The 26,949-nt window shown below is 31.6% G+C and overlaps 2 protein-coding genes and 1 long non-coding RNA gene across 3 annotated transcripts; 1 reads left to right on the plus strand and 2 right to left on the minus strand.

Moving 5' to 3' along the window:
* Nucleotides 1-3,953: 3,953 nt before the first annotated feature.
* Nucleotides 3,954-5,580, minus strand: LOC108814709 (B-box zinc finger protein 21). Its single transcript, XM_018587332.2, has 3 exons — nt 5,303-5,580; nt 4,824-5,216; nt 3,954-4,556 (listed from the first exon to the last, which is right to left on the minus strand). The coding sequence occupies exons 1-3, from the start codon at nt 5,492-5,494 to the stop codon at nt 4,185-4,187; spliced, it is 957 nt and encodes a 318-aa protein (XP_018442834.2). The 5' UTR covers nt 5,495-5,580; the 3' UTR covers nt 3,954-4,184.
* Nucleotides 5,581-16,116: 10,536 nt separating this feature from the next.
* LOC108831218 (uncharacterized) lies at nt 16,117-17,148 on the minus strand. Its single transcript, XR_001946313.2, has 3 exons — nt 17,021-17,148; nt 16,635-16,749; nt 16,117-16,536 (listed from the first exon to the last, which is right to left on the minus strand). It is a non-coding gene; the product is annotated as an uncharacterized LOC108831218 (long non-coding RNA).
* A 5,774-nt stretch (nt 17,149-22,922) lies between these two features.
* Nucleotides 22,923-24,850, plus strand: LOC108831217 (protein SHI RELATED SEQUENCE 5-like). Its single transcript, XM_018604780.2, has 2 exons — nt 22,923-23,878; nt 24,252-24,850. Exons 1-2 carry the CDS (start codon nt 23,236-23,238, stop codon nt 24,620-24,622), a joined length of 1,014 nt encoding a protein of 337 aa, XP_018460282.1. The 5' UTR covers nt 22,923-23,235; the 3' UTR covers nt 24,623-24,850.
* The last annotated feature ends 2,099 nt before the right edge of the window (nt 24,851-26,949 follow it).

The following is a 26,949-nucleotide window of genomic DNA, read 5'->3' on the forward strand; positions in this document are numbered from 1 at the left end:
ATGCGGAGTGGTAGAGACCATGTGGACGCGAGATGCTGAGCTGGCGTATGATTAAACTTGAGGAGCAAGTTTATACCGTAGAGAAAAGGCAAGGATAAACTTGGGGAGTAAGTTTATGCCTTGAGGAATAAGTACATTCCAAGAAAAGAAAATGTACTTATTAATATGGAAGTTGTCCATATATCCATGTTGCCTTGGAGACTAGGTTTCAGGAACGTGGGATCACTATAAAAAAGCTATGGAGTCGAGTGGGTATTCCAATAAGACACTGGGGGCTATTTGTTATAGAGGAAGGGTGAAAATCCCTTAGGGTGTTCTTGGGTCGTGCTGAAGCAGTTGCTGAAGTACTGACGATGGAGAGACAAGTTTGGGTAGATTAGGAATTGTTCAGTTAGCAGCTGTTAGGGTGTTAACAGGCTAGCGAGCTGATTAAGCAGAACTTGTAATAGGGTTTACAAGGCGATTTCTAATAAAGCAATTGGTGTTTGCTTGTATCTATTTTGTCTCTTGGTTTACCTTCTGCATTACTTAATTGTGGTGTCATCTTTGCACTTACAATTGGTATCAGAGCGGGTCACCTAAGTTACTGGTGTGATCCTTGAAGGTGAAGATGTACACGATTGTTTGATGCAGAAGACAATCATGTTGGATGATGGCCGGTGATATGGTCATTGGAGGGCGACATGAAGCTGTTGGTTTGAGGAATCAAGGAGCGTGTGTGGATAGCTGTGAAGACTGGGTGGAGGAGCCTACCCATATTTACAGCAGAGGGAAGAAGCCGAAGCCTAAGGAGCCAAGACAAGGAGTGGTTCGAGAGGTAGTTCGAGAAGTAGTACGGCAGATGCGTCAGGGTCTGATGCAGTACTCATGAAGAAGCAGACGGGTGTGTCTGTGATGTTTGTATTGACATCTAAGCATCTATATTTTAGCTTAGTATGCATCAGCAGGGGGAGAAGTGGTGGCGTTCTGGTCCAAGGAATGCATATCTCGTGGGGGAGAAGAGCATGGTGATGGACGTTCCTTATGTAGATGGTGCATATCTCATGGGGGAGAATAGCACATCTATGATGAAGATGAAGATAGTGCAAGTCTCGTGGGGAGAAAGCATATCTAATGTGGAGGTTTCCAGGTGAGGAAACGTGGTTGTTGAACCAGAGGGTTTGTGCTTGATTGGCACACAAGCTAAAAGGGGGAGATTGAAGATGCAAGAAGAGCTTGCAGATGTCAATAGTCTTCCGTGACTAACTAGGCGACGAAGTCACTGATGCTGGAGGCATTAGTCGTTACTCATAAGGCATGCGGAGTGGTGGGTTACCATGTGGATGCAAGGATATGCTGAGATGGAGAAGAATAAACTGAGGGTTTATGTCTTGACGTAGTCGTTGAAGTAGTTGTTGATGCAGTGTGTGTCAGAGAGTGAACCAGGAGGCATGCGGAGTGGTAGAGACCATGTGGACGCGAGATGCTGAGCTGGCGTAGGATAAACTTGAGGAGCAAGTTTATACCGTGGAGAAAAGGCAAGAGATAAACTTGGGGAGTAAGTTTATGCCTTTAGGAATAAGTAACATTCCAAGAAAAGGAAAAATGTACTTATTAATATGGAAGTTGTCCATATATCCATGTTGCCTTGGAGACTAGGTTTCAGGAACGTGGAGATCACTATAAAAGAGCTATGGAGTCGTGGGTATTCCAATAAGACACTGGGGGCTATTGTTATAGAGGAAGGGTGAAAATCCCTTAGAGTGTTCTTGGGTCGTGCTGAAGCAGTTGCTGAAGTACTGACGATGCAGAGACAAGTTTGGGTAGATTAGGAATTGTTCAGTAGCAGCTGTTAGGGTATTAACAGACTAGCGAAGCTGATTAAGCAGAACTTGTAATAGGGTTTATAAGGCGATTTCTAATAAATCAATTGGTGTTTGCTTGTATCTGTTTTTGTCTCTTGGTTTACCTTCTGCATTACTTAATTGTAGTGTCATCTTTGCACTTACAGTTACCACTAGTTTTAAGTCTTTTTGTGTCATCTGAGAATTCATTGGAAGTAAAGAACCATATAGTCCCCCCTCAGCCTCCTTCAATTAATCAGCTTAGATCGCTGCATAAAAGACATCATTCTTACTTGTAGTGATCGAAAGATGTTTAAAGATCTTCTTGCTCTTTGGTTCATGTATGAATAACTTTTTGACTGTACTGCTTTCATCTAGTTTCAAAAAGTTTTTTTTCTTCACTGTTTGGCATTTTTTTTAATTCTTAGAGTTTTACCGAACTGTTGCAAAAACCATTACTTTTACGTAACGTTTTTAAAACCGGACCGATAACTGAATCGGAGAAGTTCATGGATCATGGTTCAATATGATCCAACCAGGTTCAGTTTAATTTAGTTAGTAATTTTATTGAGAATAATATTGTAACTAAATTTATACATATGAGGTTATGAATATAATATTTGGTGCATATGTACATAAATTTAGTAAAAAATATTAACCAAAATATCTCACAATTTTAAGGTTTAGAAAGTGAGACATTTAAATTATATTTCATTGTGTAATAAAATATAAAAAGAATTAAAAACCAAATAATACATAATACGATAAACTATATTTTCTCCAATAGAAATCAGTTAGAATACAAAATAAAGTGAAAAAGAATCAGTACACATTTTAAAGTGAATAAAATGTTGAACAATTATAATGATGATATTTTAAAAATCTAAAAAGATATTGCATATTGTTTAGATAAAATAGAAAAATAAATTATGAAATAAAAGTGATTATCTAACTAAATTTCAAAATTTTACATTTAATAATCGGAACTTGGTTTGCAACTGATTCAATTGTTTGAAGAATTTTGTTTTTTTGTCGGGTTGACGGGGTTTTTAATCGGTTTAATTTCTCTTGGGTATTACCATCAGTCCAACATGGTTATGTCTTCGGGTCAAGGCTGAAGCCAGTTCAACCACCAGTCCAATCCAGTTTTTAAAACACTGTTTTTGGTATTAGATTCACATTTTATCTAAACAAGAACCATAGTCACCAACACAGAAAAATGGAATAACAAATTATAAAATGAGCTACTACACAATTTCAACCATAACTTCCAGTCGTCTTTGTCAATGGTTTCCATTTCCGTTTACTCAGTCCGTGAATTCCAATATCCAACCAACGGTCGATGTATTAAAATTCTGGAGATTTGAAAATTTACTAACACAATCAACATGTAATAAGTCTTTATATTTTGGTCTTATCCGCATGGTAATAGGTTATCTATTTTTCTAATATTTTAGCTCAAATATACTATTTAACTTTCCTTACACAAATAACCAAAAGTGTAAATATATTTTAGTGATGTGAAATCAATTCTTTTAAACGTTACTAATATATCGTAAGCCGAAATATTACACGTTCCACAAGACTGGATTATCCATTGGCCAGATGCATACGATTACTGTCTCCTTCGCAAACCACGTTTTGAGCAATTTCAAAATCTCTCTTATTTATTAGTAGAAGGCAACTGAACTTCTAAGTTGCAATCGTGAATTCGAACATGATGTTCAATTGATCATTGATTGGGGGTTATTCGTGATCAGTTTCATTCCAAGTCCAACTCGACTTAATGACGTGAGGCTCCCTTGTTAGTTTTTGGCTTTTTGCAATTTAGTTTGGGAAAACGAGTTAGTGGCGTGGCTGTACTTTATTCGTATAGTTTTTAGCTGCCATAATGACGTGTCTATGGTTATCAGAGATTTGGAGGCTTATTCAATCAGAAACAAAAATATGCCGATGGTGATTCACGTTATGGTGAATTTGTCTATATGATATGCTCTTTTCTTATATTTATTTCTTAATAAATATTAAACAAATACCAACCAAATCCAAGAACAATCCTTCCCCCATATGGGAACTGGAGAGGTTGGAGATGAAAATGACTCTTCATTACATAGAAAATACACCACTAGATAGCAATAAGTCATGGGGCTTTATTACATAAAACTTACAAGAGAGGATATATAAAAAACAACATTTGCATAAACCAAAGGTGAAAATAGGATTTTACAAAAATTAAACCGCAACCTCAATCACACTTTAAATTTACAAAAGACAGAAAAAAAAACACCATAATTCTATCAAGATCGAAGTTCAGAGAAATCAAGATGATCAAAAGGGCAACAAACAAACAAAACATATAGATTACCAAAAATATCTGGACTTTTTATTAGAATGAAGAGGAGGATGAGTGAAAGTAGTAGTAATTTGTGGGACAGTGAAGCCACCATCATCATACCATCTCTTGTTCTGTCCTTGTTGTTTCATGTTTTGTATTGGAGCATAAGTCTTCACTTCTGGTAATGTTTCTTTGTTGTACTTCCCAAACTGAATATTGTTGTTTTTGTTTTCCTGAGAAAAGTACTGATTTGTGTATGAAGCAGGAAGAGTTTGTGGAATCTGAGGGACCCAAATCCCCAAATTCTCAGATGGAGGTGACACTGTATTGTAGTTGTTTCTCTTAGTGCTGTCATCGTCTGCTTCTATATATGGTAACATTCCATCATCATCACCACTCTGCATTCACAAAAGAAAACCCACCAGAAAAGGAAAGAAACCTCTTCAGAATTTTATTAATTATAAAAAATTCATCCACATCTATAAAGTTTGTTACTCTTTTTATCTCTCAACTAGGTCTAATATGATATGATATTTACTTAAATAGAGGAAACAAAAGCAATTAAATTTTCAATCACCAAAGGATCACTTCAGTTTTAAGTTACTAAGAAACATAAAATCTTGATTAACAGAATTTGATCTTTCTTGATGAGAAGAACTGCAAACCTTAGAGAAACCAAAAGGAGGAAGCGAGGAATCAAGGAAGTCCTCAACGTGCCAACCAGGTAACGTATCGATCAAGTACTCTGAAATCGTGCTTGTGGATCCCCACTGACTCACCTCTGAGTCGCCACCGATCTTTGAAGAAGGTTGGATCTTGGAGTTGTTGCTCTGAGGAGCTGAGAGAGGTTTCTTGGAAGGGACAGAGCAGTCTTGACTACTAGAAGAAGAAGATTCTGAAGTTGGTTTGTAAACAGCAGAGGAAGCAGAGAGCTTAACCCCTGTGAGAAGAAACCTATCGTGTTTCTTCTTATGCTCGTTGGCAGAGTGTATCGATGCATCACAATCGTTGCATAAGATAGCCCTATCTTGTTGACAAAACAGCAAAGCTTTTTTCTCCTACAGTTTACAAAAATGACTTCAGATTGTTTTGATCATTAGACCAAACCAGTGTCCTTAAATCTTGACAAGAAGTTGAAAGAGACCTGACAGATGTCGCAGATAGGAGAGTCGTTGTTAGAGGAAGAAGGGTATAGGAGAGAGAAACGGAGATGTTTGGAGGCAAGCTTGTTAGCGTGGTGAACTTGCTGGTCGCAGCCGCTACACAAAGACGCTTCGTCGGCGGTGCAAAACACCGACGCTTCTTCTTTATCGCAGACGTCGCACCTGATCTTCATCAAACGATCGAGTAAGAGAGATAAAAGAGAGAGGTTCTTGAAAAGCAGAGGAAAGAAGATGTGAGATTTCGTGGAGTTCTTGTAATAAAAGAAGAGAATATAAATAAAGTAAATAATATAAGAGGGTGGTTGTGTAATATCATCATTTTCTTCTTTTTTCTCAATCATATCTATCTTTTCTTCTTTTCTCTAGAAAAATAGTACTTGTTTTATATGAAATATCTACGAAGATTTGGAGTGTGATTATTGGTTGAGTTGATGTAAAATTAAGAAACAAAAATGTGTTTATCACTCTATTTTTTACTAATTATATATACAAATTATATTCTATTTTATTTTAACTTTTAATTTAAGGAGAGAAGATATGAGAGATTTTGTGGAGTTCTTGTTAATATCATAATTTTTTTTCCTGTTTCAATTATATTTCTCCTTTTCTTAGAAAAATAATTCTTGTTTTATATGAGATGTCGACGAAGACTTGGAGTGCGATTATTTGGTTGAGTTAAAGTAAAACTAGGAAATAAAGTGTTTATCACTCTATTTTTAATAATTATATATAGAAAAATAAAAAAAATATTTCATTTTATTTGAAGATAAACCTCTAATAAAAATACAAATTGTTTTTTCCCTTATTATTTCATATCATTTTTACGTTCTTACTTTAAAATCCAAGGTGTGATCTCAATCAAGTAAGAATTTAAAAATTTTGGTTTGGATTTGGATCGATTTTTTTTTTGTTACGAGGTAATTCATGTATATAATTCAGACACATGTTAAATACCTGTAATTTTTGGAAATATAACATGTTTGGATTGGTTCAAGTATTTAAAACAAAAATACTACAATTATCTGAAAACCCAAAAATATATAAAACACGAAAAACCTCAAAAATAAAATAAGTATTCAAAAATATTCAAATATCCAAAAATAAAATTTTACCTGAAATCTGATCAGAAGAACCGAAAATACCCAAAATATTATCTGAATACCTGAAATTTATTTTTTAAGTTTTGATATTTTACCTGATCCAAAAAATAACCAAAAACTCAAAAACGAAACATAGAAAAACTATCTTTAATACCAAACACTTATCCAAAATAACTAACTATATAATTCACGTATTTTGATTACCCGATCCGGTCTCGGACAGACCCAGACTCATACAGTGTGACCCATGGGTCCAAAAATTATACCCAATATATAATTTTTCCTGGATCCAGACCCGAACTGAGCCTACATTTTTGAGTGGTTCAGTTTTTCGGATTTTGGTAAAATGTCCATATCTACTAAAGAGTTACATAAGAGGTGTACATAAAATTTTCAAATAAACTAATTCAAAAATTATACAGTTTAATAAAATTCTCTTATACAATATAATATAATTTTGTAACATAATATATAACTTTATTTATATTCTAAAAATCCGCGCTTTTGAAGTGCATATCAAAATTTAATCTTGTGTTAAAAAGAAGAAGAAAGAAAGTAACATCCAAAGTCACTATTTATTGAGGATAAACCATTAGCTAAAACCTCTTACTCCGTGAAAATCTAAAGAGATTCTCTTTTTGTTATTTTTCTTATTTTATTTTTGGCTTGAATCCTAACAGCTCAATTAATCATATAAACTAATACTAACTAAATAATAAAATGCTATGTTTTCTAGTTTTTCAAATAATAATATACAATAAGTTGATCATATTAGGCATAGAATGGGGAGTGGAAAAAAGATGGTTCTCACACTGGATGGAAGAACTGCATTCATGTTCTCCATTCATGAATCATTTACTATTGCAAAGTGGTTCAATTTAAAAAAATAATAAAATATTTATGAACCACTAGTGGTTCAAATGCAAGAGCAAAAAGCATGATCCTCAATGAACAGTAATAACTCATGCAATTTCAGGTGTATCAAGTGGTTCTTCTACTGATTAAAATAATAATCATAGGTAAATTGTTTTATGTTTCTCTTCAACTTTTTTAAATCATCGTATTTGTTTTGTTCCTTTAAGTAAAACTAAATCCTCTTCATTTCTAAAACAGTAAATGTTTTACAAAAAAATATTTATTGTTTAATATATAATGTATATTTTAATGCATTTTATATTAATTAATAGTGACAAATTGTAAACATTCAGAAAACTACTTGTATGTACTCAATTGCTATTAGTTTTAAAATTATTAAAATAGTTAATAAAATAAAATATTTATTATTAAATTTTAATATGTTTTATTAATATTCGATAAATAATAAATATTTTTTATAAATATAAATTATAATAGTTACTAAATATATTCAATATAAAATAATATATATTTTAAATTAAATATAATAATATAAATATTATAGACAGCTAGATCCGCTTTTGTTTTACTCAAACCGTTAGATCCGCTAGATCCGCAACGCTTGATCCACTTTTCTCATTCGGACCCTAATTCCTTTTCAGTAATGAACAAAATCTTAATTGGCCTCTAAGCATATTAATTGGTTTGTCTAGATGTTAAGAATAAGTTCTAAATCTAGACCCACTATCAAGTAGTAATAGAATATTATAACGATTTTCTTGACAGGAGTGTAATCTATTAGCATCATATCTTGAAAATTAATTACTAAATCTAATCCTGAAAAAGTAGCATACAAAGAATAAAATATGTGACAATAACTAAAGGCCATATCGAACCCTGCCAAAGTATCATAATATAATATATGTTTCTAATATAAATAGCAAGTTTGTGCCAAGAAACAATTACACTCAAAGACATTTTCTAGTTTTTAATAACAAGATGATGCAGTTTATGCTATTAGGGTAGTTTTCCCTAACTAAACTCATTTTCCATCTAAAAATTTAACTAAATGAAGTTACAACCAAAAAAGCAAAACTATATATATAATATAAAAATTTTTTTTTTGGTGGAATTTAACCACAACCATTCATTTTTCAGATTTAATGGTCAAAATTCAGAAGAGATAAGATGGGTCACTCTATCTTCTTCTTTTTTTTCGTTTTCTTCCTCCCAAATTCTCTATTTTCTAAAAAAAATTCAAATCTGTCTTTCTAATTATTTTTTCAGAAAAACTTTTATCAAATTATTATCTATATTTCTCTATCTATCTTTTAAGATATGTCAAGATATATTTCTGATGATGGTGTAGTATTCACATATATGATAACGACATCAACAGCAAATACGTTGTCAACTTTGGCATAACAAAGACGGAGACATAGACCACATTGGAGCAGTTTCGCCGGTATTCAGAAAACCCATCACCCACCATAGACTAGACTATGAAAATCTAGAAGTTCGTCCACTAGGAACACCACTGCGCCTTCACATGACTACCGTCAAGAGATTAGATTTCCTACAATATTATGTACACGCTTGCAGACCCCGAGAAAATGTCCATGTGTACATAAAAATATTGTACACCATCAGTATATATTTCCTACAACATTATGTACACTAAACTATTTTCTCTATTCATTACAATATTATGTACACTAAACTGCATGTAGAGCAACATTATGTACATAAAAATATTGTACACCATCAGTATATGTTTTCTACAATATTATGTACACTAAACTCCATGTAGAGCAAGATCGTGTACATGTGCACAGTCAAATCATGTACACATAAATGTTAATAAATGTTATTATCTATTCCAACTCCAAAACATTACTAATCTTTGTTTGTACACTAGTTCTTAGTGTCAATCTTTAACTTTTATGTACACCAAAACCTATTAGTGTCCATTCGATAAAATGGAAGTCTTTTGACACAAAAAATCATTAATGTCCATTCTTTAAATGATTTTTGAACCGCCAAATATGTGAGTTTTCATGAAACATTGTACATGTGGACAACAAAATATATGTGTACACATTGACGATATAGATCGTACAAATATTTAATCTTGCAAATGTATGTAAAAATGTATGCAGGATACATCGAACAAGTGTACATGTGAATCATTTTCCATGCCGAACTGATTCTAGTATCATAAAATATGTTTTACTAATATATTGATGTACACAAGTGAAAATGTGCACATATGCACATATAAACATGTACACATGTATACAAGATGTACACATGTACACATACAAGATGTACAACCTTATGTACGAGTGAATCAATGTACATGTGTTTTTCTGTAAAACATTGTACATGTGGACAGTGAAATTTTTTGTGTACACGTTGATGATATTTTACCGTTCAAATGTTTAAACTTGCAAACGTGTTAACATATATCGTTCAAATATTGAAACTTGCCACATATGTAACACATCTATCAGGTATACATGTGAATCATTGTACATTTACATTGTTTTAGTAATACACATATGTACATATGTAAACATGTACACATGTACACAAATAATCATTGTACATATAATTTTAATAAATGGCATTTTCGTAATTTTATCATCTTCCTCCTAAATTAATTAGGGGTTTCTGCAATTTCTCTCTACAGCCGCCAACCATTATTTTCACCTTATTCATCAGTTTTTTTTCATTTTCCATGTTTATTATATTTTCAAGGTTGAAGAAGTTTAGTTAAAACCATATTTTAAATTTATAAACTCAGAATTTTTTTTTTTTACTTTCCCGACTCAATTGATGAATTGAACCAAAACACCACAGTCATCGGACGCCACGACGGTGAAAACAAGTGTAACGAAGTGATCCAGAGATGATTTCGTCAATGACAACTAAGGCAGCAACAAGGAAACCTCGAGTTTAATTTCTGGGTCTTAAATTTTTCATTTACTATGGCTTCACATGAGACTTTGACCAATAACAGAGAGTGTGGTGGTTGGTACTTACGAGCAGATTCTAATTGACTATTGAAAAAAATGCTAAACAAAATTAAAAAAAAATTATGAGAAGAAAAAGAAGTGGGTCCTCCTAATTGATACTCTAGTTACATTTTGGTTAAAAGAGAATCAAATGAGTTAAAGAAAGTGTCTTAGGAGCACAAACTGTCTTATTATGTAATAAAAACTCGGAAACTGTTCTATAGTGTAAAAAACTCTTGTGCCAATCAGGAGGTCAAAGTAACTTGTATAATACACATATATTTGGAACCGAGGTGTAGCGCAGCAAAAGAAAAAGGTGTAACGCAGCAGTGTGAGTGTTTGTAACATTACTTTAAACTAAAAGTCAATATTATTATATAGAGAGCATATAATACAGTCATGTGAACATCGTCTAAATCAAGATTACTTTTATCACTTCGTGAATGTGCTAAGGGAACAAAATGGCCCCAACTTTCATAGTCTCATGTACTATATTAAGCAAGGGGCAAGTGGTTAATCATGGAGAAAACATATAAATATCAGAAGATCATGGCAAGTAAAAACGGGTCAAAATCAATTGTTTGTTTTATTATATTATTCTTGGAAGCCTGGATGATTTAAATATCATAAGAAATTGCTGAAAAACGTATTTCATGATATGTCAAGTTCATTCATTGTTAATAATAAAACGTTGAAACTTATTTCAATAGAAAAACTTTGATGTTAGTCCAAAAAAGAGGGTAGTAGAAGGATGGACAAAGAAGAGAGACAACGCGCGGCTAGTTTGATCTGTCGTGTCTAACGTACGTGGTTCTAATTCATTCAAATTAATCTACACGTTCTATTTTCTTCCTTATATTAGTTCACGCACTTTTGACTCTATTCGACTAAAGTTCAGTTTGATAGTATACTAGTAACATAGTCAAATGATCTAATAACAATGATATTTGATCACATCAATTATCTAGAATGATAATAAACATTAAACTAGTCTTACTATATTAATAACATTGTGTTTCTATTTCCTAACACATGGAAAGCATATAATATAACTACTTTGACAAATATGGAAAATTTTAATTATGTATATTAAAAATAGCGGAATCACGTTGCTAGTATATGAAAAATCATATAGCACTAATTAACCTATTCTATTTCTTTGATTTTCATAATTTATGTTGTTGCATCGAAAGAATTTTAAATGATTTTTATGACATTATAATATAACTACCCCCATTGATTACTGAATTATTTATACAATAAAATAAGGGAATTAGTTGGATCTGAATGGTCAGAAGGTGGGGAGGACAAGATCGAAACCTCTCGATCCTTAACAGCTATTCTATAGTTTTTTTTAATTAATTGTAGTTCTACTTTTATTGGACCACTCTCAGAGTTTTAAATATTAACGTATATGAATACGCCACACACTATTTTACATTTTCTTTTGAAGGATGAACCAAAAAAACAGTGACCCTGTCTATAAAAGTATAAATATATTATATATATAGTATATAGTACGTAATGGCATATGCAAAAAAGTTCGAAAGTGAGGAAATTGCCCGTCGCAGTCAGAATTGGAACTAACAAATTTTGTTTTTGGTTTTACATTATTATTAGAACCGTTAACTTTAATCTAGAACAACATTATCTTTCTCCTTCAACAGAATTTTCAATTTACATGAACTCTAGAGTTCATAACTTCATATAAGTAGTATAGAGTTACTAAAATTATTATGCTGCATTTCAATTCTCTATATAAATATAGTAAAATTTAAGTTGCGACATTTATAATTGTTAATAATTGTAATGAACAATTTACAAATTAATTAGATTATAAAAATTGATTATTGGAGAAGATAAGCCAAACACAAAAACTCAATAAAACCTTTGAAAACTAGAGAAATAACTTAATCTTAGGTGTTGCTTGTCGATTCTCTCATCAATTTTCTATTTGATCAAAACGTTAATTTATATAAATTGGTCCGTTTTGAAGTCTGCAAAATATTTCATTTTTCTTCTCTAAATCATCTATAATGCAAACCGGTCTTAATTTTAAAAGAAACTTTATGAAGCTAATTTCTAACAACTTAACGCATTTAAAATGTTATTTTTTGCATTTGCACAATTAGAAGAAACCTGGTTTCTGTAGATGGAAAATAACAAGAAGGTTCCTAACAAAACGAAAAGAAATCAACAAGCTAAATATAAATCTTCGCTTTAAAGTGATAGTGGCGCTAATAATTCACATATGTCATATTGAAATGTTTCGATAATATCTTTACATCGTCATGGGACTAGTAGTGCAAAATATCTAAATCAGCGAAGGGGGTTTGTAACTTTGTATACTACCTCAAAAACAAAAAAAAATGGCCAATCAGTCACCATCTCTCAAGTCCACCACTACACTGCCCGTTCTTTGCATCAATTGATTCCAATTTTTGGTTGTCTCGCTTTTTTAATTCGCTGGATCACTATTTGAAAAACAAACGAAAAAGACACCCAACTTTTGACCGGGTAGATGTCATGTGTTAACGTTTTTAGTGCCACGTGTTAATTTCGATTGTCTTACAACTTTTATAACATGGAGTACTCTCTGGTAATGCTTCATATACATATAGCATATATAATCTTGTTTTTGTATTCCTAGTAATATATTTTGATTTCTGCAACAGCGCAATCTCCAGTACCATAAATTGATAAATATAGTCTAGAATTTGTTACCTTTGGCTTGTGATGAAGATGATCCTCTGATTGGATGCAGAGGTGGTTTCATATGCTTCATCCATGATACTGATGAAGAAGGATTAATGGAGTTTCGAGCTTTCTGTTTGTACAGTTGCAGATTTAGATGATCGTTATCTGGAATCGCTTCGAACTCTCAAGTTTTAATAATATAGATTTTTCACGTGTTGTGTCAATTAAGATCTGCACCATTCTCTTTTGTGGATTCTTTTTCATATTGTAAGTGATTAAAAAGCATAGACGCAAAAACTTCTATATCTAATGGGCTTTAAAGTTTAGCCCATCCGTTTGGAAGCCATTCGAAAGAACAATTTGGACCGTCCGAGGTTAACCCCGCAATGGATTTCAATATTTCTTACCACTACAAAATTATAAAGTTTATAGTATAGTTCAAATAGGCCAACTCACTTGTCTTTGGGTGACAATCTCTCTCTCCTCTCTTTAGAAAGATAAAATTCTCTCTTGCTCACATACTTCCATCTTTCACAAGAGAGAATTTCTCTAGAGGAGAAGAGATTTTTGTTTGTAAAATAGTCTCTTCGCTTAGGCGATTTCTAGTTTCGCGTTGGCGATTTTCAATTTCGCGTTACGATTTTTGTTGTGCTTTAGCTTTTCTCCTTCTGGGTTTATCTTTAACCCATCTATTCTAAAGGGTAGACAATCCTTTCACTAGAAAAGCTCAACTCTTGATTCGGATTCGGAATCAATCTTCTTGTGTGAAAAAAAGTATCCATGAAGATCAAGACAAGAGGGAGATTCGAAGATACTAGGGAGATTCGAAGATACTAGGGAGATTCGAAACGGAAATAGAAGAGTCGGAGCTGCTGTTCAAGGTAGCGTTCCAAATGTTCTGTCTCGGGTTTTTTCAAAGGTCTTAGTTGGAGGTTAAATCAAGTGGTTGGAGAAGATGTCCTTGATGAACGGATGGCGATTGAAGGAGATTGAAGCGAACAAGCAGTTTCAAGGGAGTCGGAGATGGTGAACGTAATCGTCCGGCAGAGTTCGGCGGCGTTTCTCGTTCTTCCATTCAGAAGACGTTGAAGCCTAAGAAAAAACACGTGTCATTACGTGTTACACATGCGTTTTAATGTTTATCTTTAAATTTGGGCTTTAATTGGACTGAATGTATCTATCAGTAACTTGAACTTTTTGTAATTATGTCCTGTTGGGTTTCGTTTTATAACACGAAAAGTTGACAAAAAAAAAAAAAGGCCAACTCACTTATTTATCCTGAAATTATATACTCCCTCTCCCACTGTTTTATATTAAGTATAATTTTAACATTTTTGTCCTTTTAAAGTTTCAATACAAATTTTAATTACTTTCATCTTAAAATTAATTGCAAAATGCATTAATTTTATAAATAATTTTATTATCTCAAATATTATTAGTCAAATATATGTAGTTAACATTTTTGTCTTTTTAAAATTTCAATACAAATTTTAACTACTTCTTAAAATTAATTACAAAATGCATTAATCTTATAAATAATTTTATTATCCCAAATATTATTAGTCAAATATATGTAACTAATAGAAACTTAATTATATTTCATTCACTTTCTTATTCTATTTGAAAATGTTAAATTGATACTTATTTAGAAACGAAAAAATAAAAAAGTCTCGTTCCTCTCTTTTGAGAGAGAAAATTTTCTCTTGTTCTCCCATTTCTATCTTTCACAAGAGAGGATTTTTCTAGAAAAGAAGAGACTTTCTTTTGTTGTAAAATAACTTTTGATCTCTAGATCGATTTTGTTCTTCGCTTTAGGCGATTTCAGTTTTGCGTTAGCGATTTTCAGTTTCGCGTTAGTGATTGTAATATAGTTTTTGTTTATATACTTCACCTCTTTTATGAATCTTTATTCCTTCCGATCAACCTCGGAAATCTCTTTGTTCTGATTGCTGGTTATGCTCTGTTTTTGTATTAAAATATGATTCAATCTTCGCTCTCTGTCACAAGCAGAGTCTTCTTGATCATAAAAAAACAGAGAAGTTAGTTGAAAAGGTGGAAGAGTAAGCGCATATTCAGATGTGATGGATTCTTTCAAAAAAAACCTTTTGACAAGGATTTGTTGCTATCTTCTTGAAGCTTCTCTCAGAAATTCACATCCAGTAAGTTGATGAAGCTTCTCGAGTGACTGACTGCGGCTAAGAGACGTTGAAGCAAACAAGTGGAGCAAACTGATCGGAGAGGGAGACTAGTGGTCGGCGAAACATTGGTCAAACTCACCTTTTCCAGAAAATTCGAAGGCCCTACACGTGTCTTTCATTCATTCACTAATCTTGTAATAGTTTGTCTTTTGGTAAATGGATTTTTTCGTTTTAATAAAACGAGTTGGTTGACAAAACAAATCCTAAAACAAGAGTGTCAGAGCAATATTCCTTCTATTTTTAATAAGTGCCACTTTGATATTTTTTCCGGAGATTAAAAAAATTGTATATTACTATATCTATATTAATACATGATTAATTAAATGAGAATGATTTAAATAAAAATTTATTGGTTATTCAAAAGAGTAAAAAATAAATTTAATGTACAAAACTATATTGAAATTGTAGAACGACACTTATTTTGAAAAAATAAAAAATTTTAAATACATTTATTATGAAATAGAGAGAATATTATTGGTTAGTATCTAAAAATAAGTATCTAAGCAAATTAAGATTACTATTTTAATACAATTTATCTATATGATTCAATTTAATTGTCTAAAAAGGTTAACATGATCAATAAGTGGACACATAACATTAAAGGTTTTAATAAGTTTCATATAAGCTTCAATTTTAGAACCTCACACTCTCTTTTCTATTTTTCTAATTTATTCATTTATTTTAAAAGTGAAGAACTTTCTAATATAATTTCATTGGAAGAGCTCTTAGAACATGTCCAATGGTTAAAACTCTTGATGGGTTCTAATGATTAGTTTAATTATTAATTGTGTATTTTATGAAGTTTAGACCTCTTGTTATTGTTAATGTAATTAGGTTTGTGAAGTCCATTGGGAGAATCCTTTTGAGGTTCTTAAAATTTTTTCTTTTGAGTTGAATTATTAAATTTAAATTTTACAAAACTTATAAATTATTGGATTCACAAAATTTTAAAAAATATGACATAAAAACATAAAGTTTGACACAAATTGCAAACACAATATCAAACTTCAACTTGAACTTGCATTAAAACTCATAAAGTCAGACAAAATACGACATCAAACTGAAACAAACTCAAGACATTAAACAGAAACAAACTCAGACTTGATGCTTAAAACTCATTTTAAGTTCCATTGCTACTTAAGTTCATAATCTCCTAAGACTTGATGCTTAAAACTCATTTTACCTTGGCTGCAGAGACATGGATTTGGTACCAAGAAGCAGTGTAGTGCAAAGTAGTACTAATGTTGAGAATCAAACCGCCGCCGCTTGATGAGTCTCTCCCGGCCCCTCCTTTCTTGAGATACTTAGTGCTTCACGGCAAATGTTGAATGTTCCTACAGCCCCAAAACTACACAACAGCAACAACAAAAAGATGTTTCCTTTAGTCCATAGACAAAGACTCAAAGTGAACAAAAGAAATGGAGTGTTGGTGGTGACGAAGCAGACCAGCTTGTCTTGGATTCTCAAAGGATTGTGTTATTGGCATCTCATTTGCTTCCTCCCATTCTCCAAACCTCGGAATCTGTTTACTTTTCTTCTTGTAGTAATCATCATATCTCCCCTGTCCCATTTATATCCCCCAAGTTATTAGTTATTAGTTATTAGTACATGAATATACTAATCAAGAACCCTAAAAGAATGCTCAAGAGTACTCAATAACCCCTAGATAATCAGATATTTAGAAATCGAAATCAAGAAGTCACAATAATCAAGACACAAGAGCCCACAAGAATCATGGATTCATGAGTTAAGAACATGAAGGGCCAAACACATGACTAGGTGACTCACATAAAAAAGAACACAAGGATAGAGGATTAAAAAAGATCACTCACATTAGCCATGACGACACGCATCCTCTGGCTTACGAACATCTCCTTCAACCCAACAGCCTTGGTTCGAGACACATGCACAGAGAGTGGTGACTAACTCAACAACTACATTTACAAAAATTACATTTTCAAATAAAGAAGCTAGTGATTTAGTCAACAAGAAATTCTAAAATACTAATGACTCATGTCTCGGGCCCCTAATACGATTAATTATTTTTTGATTAACTAATACGTTAGGTACGATTAAACCATTATATATAATGTCGTATTTAAATAAATTCCAGTCTTTTTACACAATTCATGTTGGGACGTGCCTTAGTCTTTTGTTTTCAACTGATGCTCTACTTAATATTTTTAATAGTAAAGATTATGAAACAGAATCTAAACTAATTTTCAGTATAAATTGTAAAAGAATATTATGTTTAGGATATTTAAAACATTTATCATTTAATGAAGTTGTTCTGAATACAGTTTGAATTTTACATGCCCAATTTTGGAGGTCCTAATTAGGGCTAGACAAAAATTTGAGCCAAAAAAATCGAAAAATCGAATCAGCTGAATTCAAACCAATCCAAATCAAACTAAAGTATATGCTCAACCATTCAGATAAATATTTTCTTAACCAAAATGATTCAGTTTAATTTGGTTTTAAACCAAAACAAATTAAAAATTAAAGTGTTAGATTAACTATAAATACTAGTAATATTAAGATTTTAGATATATAATCATCTAACCCAAAAAACTAAATATAATTTTATATATTTCTTTTAAGTAAGTAGAGGAAACGCAACTAACAATAAAATAAGAGAACAAAATTTCATACACTATCATCAAAACTAAAAATTGCCTATGATATTTATATTAGATTTGAAAATAACAATATAAATTATTAGATTACATCTCTCTTTTTTATTGTGATGTTTTTCGTTAAATTCAATATGAAGAAATTAATTTAGCGATAAATAAGAATTTATTTTATGTTTTATAAATTATATTTTCGTAACCGAATTAGAGCAAAACTAAAAACCAACTCGATTGAACTGAATAAATACAAACAAAACCGAATAAAACTAAGCCAAAATAAACCAAACTGAAATTAAACCGAACATAAACAAATAAAAATAATTTTATTTGAAGTCAATTAAGGTTTTTTAGAGCCAAACAAACCAAATCGAACCTGAACTTTAACCGAAATACATATTCCTAGTCCTGATTTTTGGATATTTTGAAGCGTAGCTTTCTGAAATCCTTTCAGATTAATTTTGATAAATTTTTTAGTGTAATTTTTTGTTAGAACAACCAAATTCATTGGGTTTTTGTAAATATTTTAGGTCTTTTAATTTAAATTAAGAATGCAGTTTACAAAAAAAAATGTTTTAAGTTATTTTTTATTTTCATCATACTTTATATTTGTGATTTCAGTGTCTTTTAATGTTCTTAATAAAATATCAGATGATTGAAAAAAATAAAAAATTAACTTCCTTAAAATTTTGATAATTCTTCAAGAATTCAAAGTAAATGCTGATCCGTTATAGAATAACATTTTTCTCAGCAAAACAAAACTATAACACATATATTCTAAAGGGATTGGTATATGTTATACAGGTATATTATTAATTAATGGTACAGTGTACTGGTATATATTGTGAAAATGATTGTATATTAGCTGTCCTGTTTATACCGAAAATTTGATCAAACTCTAGTTATGAGAATTGAGAAGTCAAATCTCACTCGTGATCTGATGAGGCTGATAGTATGAATAATTTAATACTCCCTCTGTTTCATAATAAGTGTCACTCTGAGCTCATTTTCTTGTTACATAAAGAATGTCATTTTACAATTCCAATGTAAATTATACTAACTTTCAGCTGAAAATTAATTGCAAACTGCATTGATTTTATAAATAATTTTATTTATCTAAAATACTATTGGTTAAAGAGGTATAATTAATTACAACTTACATATATTTCAACAACTTTCTTAATCTGTGTGAAAAATGTCACAACAACACTCTTTAAGAAACGGAGGGAGTATGCATTAGAATTGTCAGCAATTTGCAAGAAGGTGATAATATTGATTTGCAATATCTTTTTAGTTGACAAAATTCACTTAGATATAATCAGTTTCAAGAAGAAGAAAAAATTACTTAGATATATATTTGATATAATACATAGTTGAGAATATATACAAATATCTAAAATGTTCACCTTAAAGAAAAGCTAAGAGAGAAAATACAATTTTTAAAATTTTAATATTCATATTATATATTTTTGTTGGGACATTGGTTTCAACTTTCTAGAGATACTGGTCAACTATATATATATCGTTAGCAAATTATACATTCAATTGAGAAGAACCAAAAATCTATATTCACTATGTTTTTCAGTCGTTTTTATTTCATTAGTTTACAATAATTAATATTATCTGATAACTCAAAACAATATAAACAAGATATAAAATCAAACAGTATTCTTTGCCAGCCACGGGACTAAAAAGAACTTTCACCAAAAATATAAACTTTAAAATCATATTTATTCAATATCAAATGCGCTTAATTATCATTATCAAATGCAAATTGCGCCGCTAGTTCACGCGGTTCCACGTGATCAAAGATACTAGGCTGGGTCTGCTCGCTTCGAATGTCAATTCAAGTTATGACTTATGACTAACTACGTAATCTATAGTGATTCAATTTTAATTTTGTAAAATATGTTACACCAACAAAAATTATAAAATATGCATATTGCTACGTACTTGTATAAAATATTTGAGAAGTAGCAATAATAATTAGTAGCTAGTTTCAGAAAAAAAAAACACTAACGGTTTTACTCATCCAAGTATATATATTGTCGTCATTACACACCCACATATAATTGGATTTTTTTGGTGTTAGGTTGCTCTATTTTTATTTGTATCGAAAAATAGCAAAATATTCATGCTATTGTCTACTTGTTCTGTTTTATTATAAATGTCATTTAAATTTTTTGTACACGAATTGAGTAATAGTAACAACTGGAAAAAGAATTATAATTTATCTTAAAAAATGTAAAACAACACTTTTTTTGCTAAACCGTAAATATCATATAATGAACAAAAGTTTACATAGTACAATTTGGCTTGTGCCATCTTGGCAAAAAGAAAATAAACACAAGATGGATCAAAGGTTAAAACAGAAGAAGTCTATCGCAACCACATTGACATGAGCTTATCGAAAGGTTTCCTTGGTCTTCTAGCTGATATGATATTTCTCAGCTGTTTATCCACGCTTTGGAACACCACAGTAGGAGGAATGGACACTTGATTATGAATGAGGTTGTTCCTTTGCTTCCAAATGTGGAAGATGGCTGATTGCACTGCCAGCTTCCTCAAGAGAGTGAGCCTCTTTGAAGGCGATGAACGAATCCAGGAGAGTAGTTCCGACCAAGAAGTGAACATAGCAGGCGGGGGTTGGCACCTGATAAGGATCGCCTGCCACACAATCATACTAAAACAACACTTATAATAAAACAAAATTAAAATCTAAAAAGACACTTAAAATAAAATTTCTAGAAGAGAATGATAGAGAGATACATAATGTCAACAGTTTGAGTAAGAATGGGAGACGATCACATCCATTCATCGGCTAATAATAATGGCTCGTGAGCTAAACATTAGACTAGGGATCACTATCCAGCAAAAATCCTTTAACACGACAGCACATGTATATTTATTATAGTTCAATTTCTGAAAACCACTTATCTTCTTCCATTTTTACATATATCTATTTCATCGGTTAGACATTTGTTTATGGAAACACATATATCTGGTTTTCTGAAGAGAATAAGTATAATTGCATTATACAATCTACACTAATATTTTTTTTGGAAATTCACAAGAAAAGACGAGTTAATGGTATTTTGTTAGATTCTAAATTTAAATAGGTGGAAAATTCGACCACATAATGAACGTTTTTAACCCAAAAGAAATCTAGTAAATTTCAACAAAAGAACAAAATCGAGTATGTCAATGAAGGTCTAATCGCCGTGATTAAGCTGTAGACTCACGATAAGATTGTCCGTGACGATAAAATGTCATAGCAAGTTTGACGTTCGACTTAATGCCTTTCTCAAAGAAAAAGTTTGACGTTAGACTTCCCGTAATTATTTTGAGAAAAGGGACTTCCAATAATACTTATTTTTTTCTATTTTCCCACTTCAAATTGTTTTCATCTTTAATTTTCATTTTATGTTTTGTGCACTTTCATATAATATAGTTCAGACGGAAAGGGTAAAGAAAATATGAACAAACGGTCAGGAGGGTTTTGCGGGGGAGGTACTAGTGGAGAAAAGGTCCTCGTTTTAGAGGCATTTCCAACCCAATTTATTTTTCATCCTAAAATAGACTTTATAATAATATTACTCTAATAATATTTTATTTATCACTCTATAATAGAGCAAAAAATAGATTTACTCCAAATATAGAATAACTTGTTTTTTTATTCATCACTCTATTTATTATTCTAGAATAGAATATCATTAGAATAAATCTCAACTCTTTTATAAAATTACTATATTTACAATAAAAAATAGAGTAAAACATTAGAAATGGTATAACACATGATATTATAAGCATTTAAGCATCATTGATAGAATTATGAGCTATGAAATAGTTTTCCCTTAATTTAATTATTTGTTTAAAAAATATTTTGGCGTTCTTTTTTAATTTTACACATCCTAATATTTCATAATTTAATAACGCAAACATAATTATTTTAATTCGATAGAAGTCAATCCTCGAATAGTAATTATATATAATGACAATATGCTTCGTGCATACTCTTTTGGATCCTGAAATACCGATGACTTTAGTCTATGTATATGACAAAATATATCAATCGTTTACATGTTTTTTTTTTTTTTTTTTTTTGCTAAATCAATCGTTTACATGTTTTCGATTGTAATAGAAAAAGATTATAAATGTACTGAAGAAAGATGTAAAGAATAGATGTATATGATCACCACAAGCTGTTGGTAAATATCTTGCGAAATCCCAATTTATAATACATTTTTTTCGGTTTGAACCGATGCTTTGTGTTCTAATAAAGATAAAGAATACTAACATACATAATGGCGTTGCTCTTAAGAAAATTACTAAAAGTAATGCCATCTTATCTTTCTTTTTCCTCTATTTCTTTTTCTTTTCTTTTAAGCATATACTAGATCTTGACCAGCGCTTCTTTGGAAGTGCGGAATATTTTACGATGAAAAATTTCACTAATAACTTAACAAATATTTTGTTAACTTTTAAAGAGTGTGTATTTAAAATATTTTTGCATTTAAATCAGTGTTTTTAAACTCAACCCGATTGTGATTATACCGGTTAATCCGGAGATCTAACAATTCAATTTAGTTTTTTTTAAAATATTCATATTAAAAAGTCACTAAAACCCGAGACTAACCGATTGAACTGATGGATGACCGATATGTAATCTAATTTGATTGAAATTGTAATAGTTTCATAATTTGTAATCTTATAATCCAACTTTAAAGTTTATTATTTTGTAATTTATGAAATTATGACGTTTCTACAAAATTTTAAAGAGAAAATGATGGATATAAAATAACTAAGATTAATTATTGTATTGTTTGGAAACGTTGATAGTAGTATATAAAATATATTGTTTGGAAACATTGATAGTAATATAAAGAAAAAAGTATATTGTTTGGAAACATGGATAATACTATAAAGAAATGAACATTAGTGATTTAATGTAGGTTTAATTATAAAATATAAAAGTGTATTTAATTTAAAAACTTACAAAATAAATGTTAGGTCCAACAAAATGTTACTTTTAATAAGATAGATAGTGAGTGATATTTATGTGATGGGGATTCACTCAAACTGGAAGATAACTGTACTGAAGTGCCCAAAGAAAAAGATCTTCATGGGACTCTCTCTGTCTTAAAAACCTTTTTCTCTCTCGCTCTCCCCACAGAAAATCCAGCAACTTCCACTTTCAGAGATCAAAATTGTGTTGTCCAAAATTGATGAAGAGAGACTAATTCCAAGGCAGCTTTGCAGTCTCTTAATTCATTTTCCTCATCATTTAGCTACTCTCAAAATCTCCAAGCAAAGAAAAGATTTAACTTTTTGTCCAAAAAAAAGAAAAGGTTTAACTCTTTCTTGGATCTCTTTGGGGTGTGTTGGATGTATGACGTGGATTATCCCTAGGGAAAGAAATGGCAGGATTCTTTTATCTAGGAGGGAGAGACAACAACAAGCAAGATCATCATCAAGTGGACAAGAATAATTATCTTTATCTCTACAAAGACGAGATCTATAACACCAACAAGGGTTTCGAAATTTGGCCTCCTCAATACTTCCAAGAACAACAACAACAACAACAACAACATGTCACAGCTCCTGCAAACTTCTACTCCTTTGGAATGGTCTCAAGCGGAAGCAGCAGCAGCAACAACAACAACAACAACAATAACAGGAGCCGGAGTTTACACTTCAACGTAGTCCCCGATCATGAGCCGGGAGGGTTCACGGTAACAAGACAAGCAAGTATGAATTGTCAAGATTGTGGGAATCAAGCTAAGAAAGATTGTTCTCATATGAGATGTAGAACATGTTGTAAAAGCCGAGGCTTTCACTGTCAGACTCACGTTAAGAGCACTTGGGTTCCTGCTGCTAAACGCCGTGAGCGTTTAGCTCAACTCGCCTCCTTGCAGCACCGTTCATCCTCCAGCCGGGAAACGCAAAACGCTAAGCGCCTACGAGAAGCAAATGGTGGTGGTGATAATGATGATAAAGATCGTAATGGCAGTGGTGGATCGGCTCTTGCTACCCGTGTGGTGAATGCTAATTCTAATTCAGGTAAACTTTGATCATGGTCTGTGTTTTTAAAATTGATGAGACTGAGTTTAGCTTACAAAATTGATTGAGTTTTCAAGAAAAGTGTCAAAGTTTTAATTATGAATGTTTGTGGCGAAGTACAACATCATTTGCGTGTGAATGAGGATGTCCGCCGGATATTGCTGCTTTATTTTGTCTAAGTTACTGTTCCTTAGTAAACCTGACGACACCAAAAAGGGTTTATCCAATATCAATTTCATGTAAACGCAATGCAGTATATATTTAAAGATTTCTTTTCTTCACTGGATATAAAACCAAGAACATGCTAATTACTATAAGAGGCCAAAAATATTTAGGTTTATTTTTTATCATTTTATAATCATTAAAATTTTAGGGTTTGAGGTGAGTCAAAACTTACCACCGGAAGTTAGCTCACCGGTGGTTTTTCGATGCGTTCGAGTGAGCTCCGTAGAAGAGGATGAAGATAATCAAGAATATGCTTATCAAACGGCTGTGAACATTGGAGGACATATCTTCAAAGGCATTCTTTATGACCAAGGACCAGATCAAGATCACCATCACAACCTTAACCTCCTTGCTCCCACAGCTACAACAACCAATGCGGAAGAGACTGCTGCTAAAACGGCGGTTACTGTTGCCGGGAACAATAATACTGGATTAATTCTCGATCCTTCGGCGCTTTATCCGGTTCAGCTTAATTCCTACATCTCCGGTACGCCATTCTTCACACCTACGAGGTCTTGAGATTCATCAGACACAGCTATTGAATATTATTTCATCTTTACCAACGTAATAGTAATAAGAGACCTTTCTTTGTTGTTCTTATATATTGTATTCGCGTTTGTCTTTTTTAAATTTCCTGCAATTTGATAAAATTCCCTTAATTATCTAGGTTGTTACTTAATGGTGGTGATTAAAATGCACATCGTACGTGTACGTATTTTTAAGATCAATCGGAGCTAAGTAATTATGGTTCTAGTTTCAATTTTTCTTTAAAGAAAATTATTATTTGGTTATATTGCATTTTCTCAGTTTCCTCTTGGTTATTCGTTATATTCCTACATCTCTTTTTAGTTCATTGCCTAGGATCGATCTCTTTGTGTCAATTTGAATGTCTTCTAGTAGGAGTTTTATATATCACTGTTCTTTTATTGGTGTACGAAATATAGTACGCACTTTTTTATCGATTAGTAAAAGTATTTTTGGCTTTGATACTGAATTAGCTTTCTGGAATTGGTGTTGAGCTCGAAGTTGCTTTTCCCCCGTTTATCCGTTTGCTCGCCGGATCTTAACATGACTTTTAACTAGGTTTCGTGTTCCATTGATCAAAGCTTTTAAAAAACCTTATATAAAGAAAACTTTAACGTTTGAGAAAAAGATAAAATAAACTTTAAACAGTTATTGTATTACCCAATTGAATTTCAATTGAAATAATATATGCTATAACCAACCTCTCGGAAAAGTTGGGAGAAAAAACTGGGCGGCTTAAATCAGATGCATGCATTAACTTTAATCTAGTTTGTGTAGGTCTCGTAATCGATAAGCCAAAAATGTACATATCCTTTGTTTATACTTTAATCTATGGGTTTATACTTAGATATTATCGTGTCATTCACCTAGATTCAACCCCTATCTACAATATTGGTTTAATATACAGATCAAATTATTAGTCCATACGTAACATGTGATTTGTTAATTAGCGTAGATGAATAAGTAATACAGTATAGGGCATTTATGCCAAACTACTCCCTGCAGAACTATAATAATTAGCTATTTGATCATCACTTGCATGGATGTGAGTGTGACTATAATTCGTCCGTAGCTATCCTCATTTAATAATTTTGTCCTTATAGCTTGAAGTATTATATACACATCTTCGAATGACTGATACACTTTCATATAGATGACGTCCAAATGTATAATAATTAGCTCTTCGATCATCACTTGCATGGATGTGAGTGTGACTATAATTCGTCCGTAGCTATCCTCATTTAATAATTTTGTCCTTATAGCTTGAAGTATTATATACACATCTTCGAATGACTGATATACTTTCATATAGATGACGTCCAAGTCGGTTTCGTTATCCTTGTGAAGTGATATTTAAAATGACAATATATGTGTGAACTGACACTGCTCTATTAATACCAATAATTACTACCTAGTACTGTTATGGATTGCTTGATTTAGGACTAGTTAAAATGACAGAGGAGAAGATGGAAGTTACTGAAAAATTGTACAGTGTCTGACTCATGACATGTGATATCTTGTTTAGTTTCAGTCTCTCGATCAAATTTGTTTGCTCAAAAAAAAAATTTGTTTGGTTATCTTTAATAAATCAGTTTCCATTATCTGTATCCAAAATTATTAGAGCAACCTTGTTGGGTTGATCCTTGAATTTTGATATCTCTGACCAAAAGTTCTTTAGTTTAATCTGTTTTTATCTAAAATTTAATTTTTATTTAATTTTTAAAGTAAATCCAATGGAAATAAGAAACTTACAATTGTGTTAGAATATCTCACAGACGAGTTTGTTCCTTTTCTTTCCTTTTTTTAAAAAGATCTTTTTCTTTTAATTTTAGGGCAATCCACAATGGAGTCTTTTACCAATATTTTAACTCTAAAACTTAGGTAAAAAATAATAAAAAATTTGATGGATCCCGCAATATGTGAAAGATTGGCCTCTTCCGCTCCTTGTATATGGATCAATTCGGCTGGAATGTACTGTTCGCGGACCCCGTTGTTAGGTGATGGTCCGCACTTAATTATTTTTTTCTCAGTAAAATTTTTTTTGAAGATTCTAAATCAATTACACGGTTGTGGATAGTCTTAAATACCCATTAACATATTCCATTGGACCTATTCTTAGAGCATCTTTAATAGGGATTTTTTTCAAAATTTAACAATAAACCAACAGAAAATTTTCTAAAACCTCCATTGGGATGCTTTTATCACTCCCTCTAATACTTTACTTAATCTGTATCACTTATCATTTCGAATAAACTCTTAGGATTAGCCTACGGTTTTCCTTTCGGAGGATCTTCTTCGGCCATAATTTTATGCAACTAATT

The sequence above is a fragment of the Raphanus sativus genome, unplaced genomic scaffold, assembly GCF_000801105.2.
Source record: "Raphanus sativus cultivar WK10039 unplaced genomic scaffold, ASM80110v3 Scaffold0494, whole genome shotgun sequence".
NCBI lineage: Eukaryota > Viridiplantae > Streptophyta > Magnoliopsida > Brassicales > Brassicaceae > Raphanus > Raphanus sativus.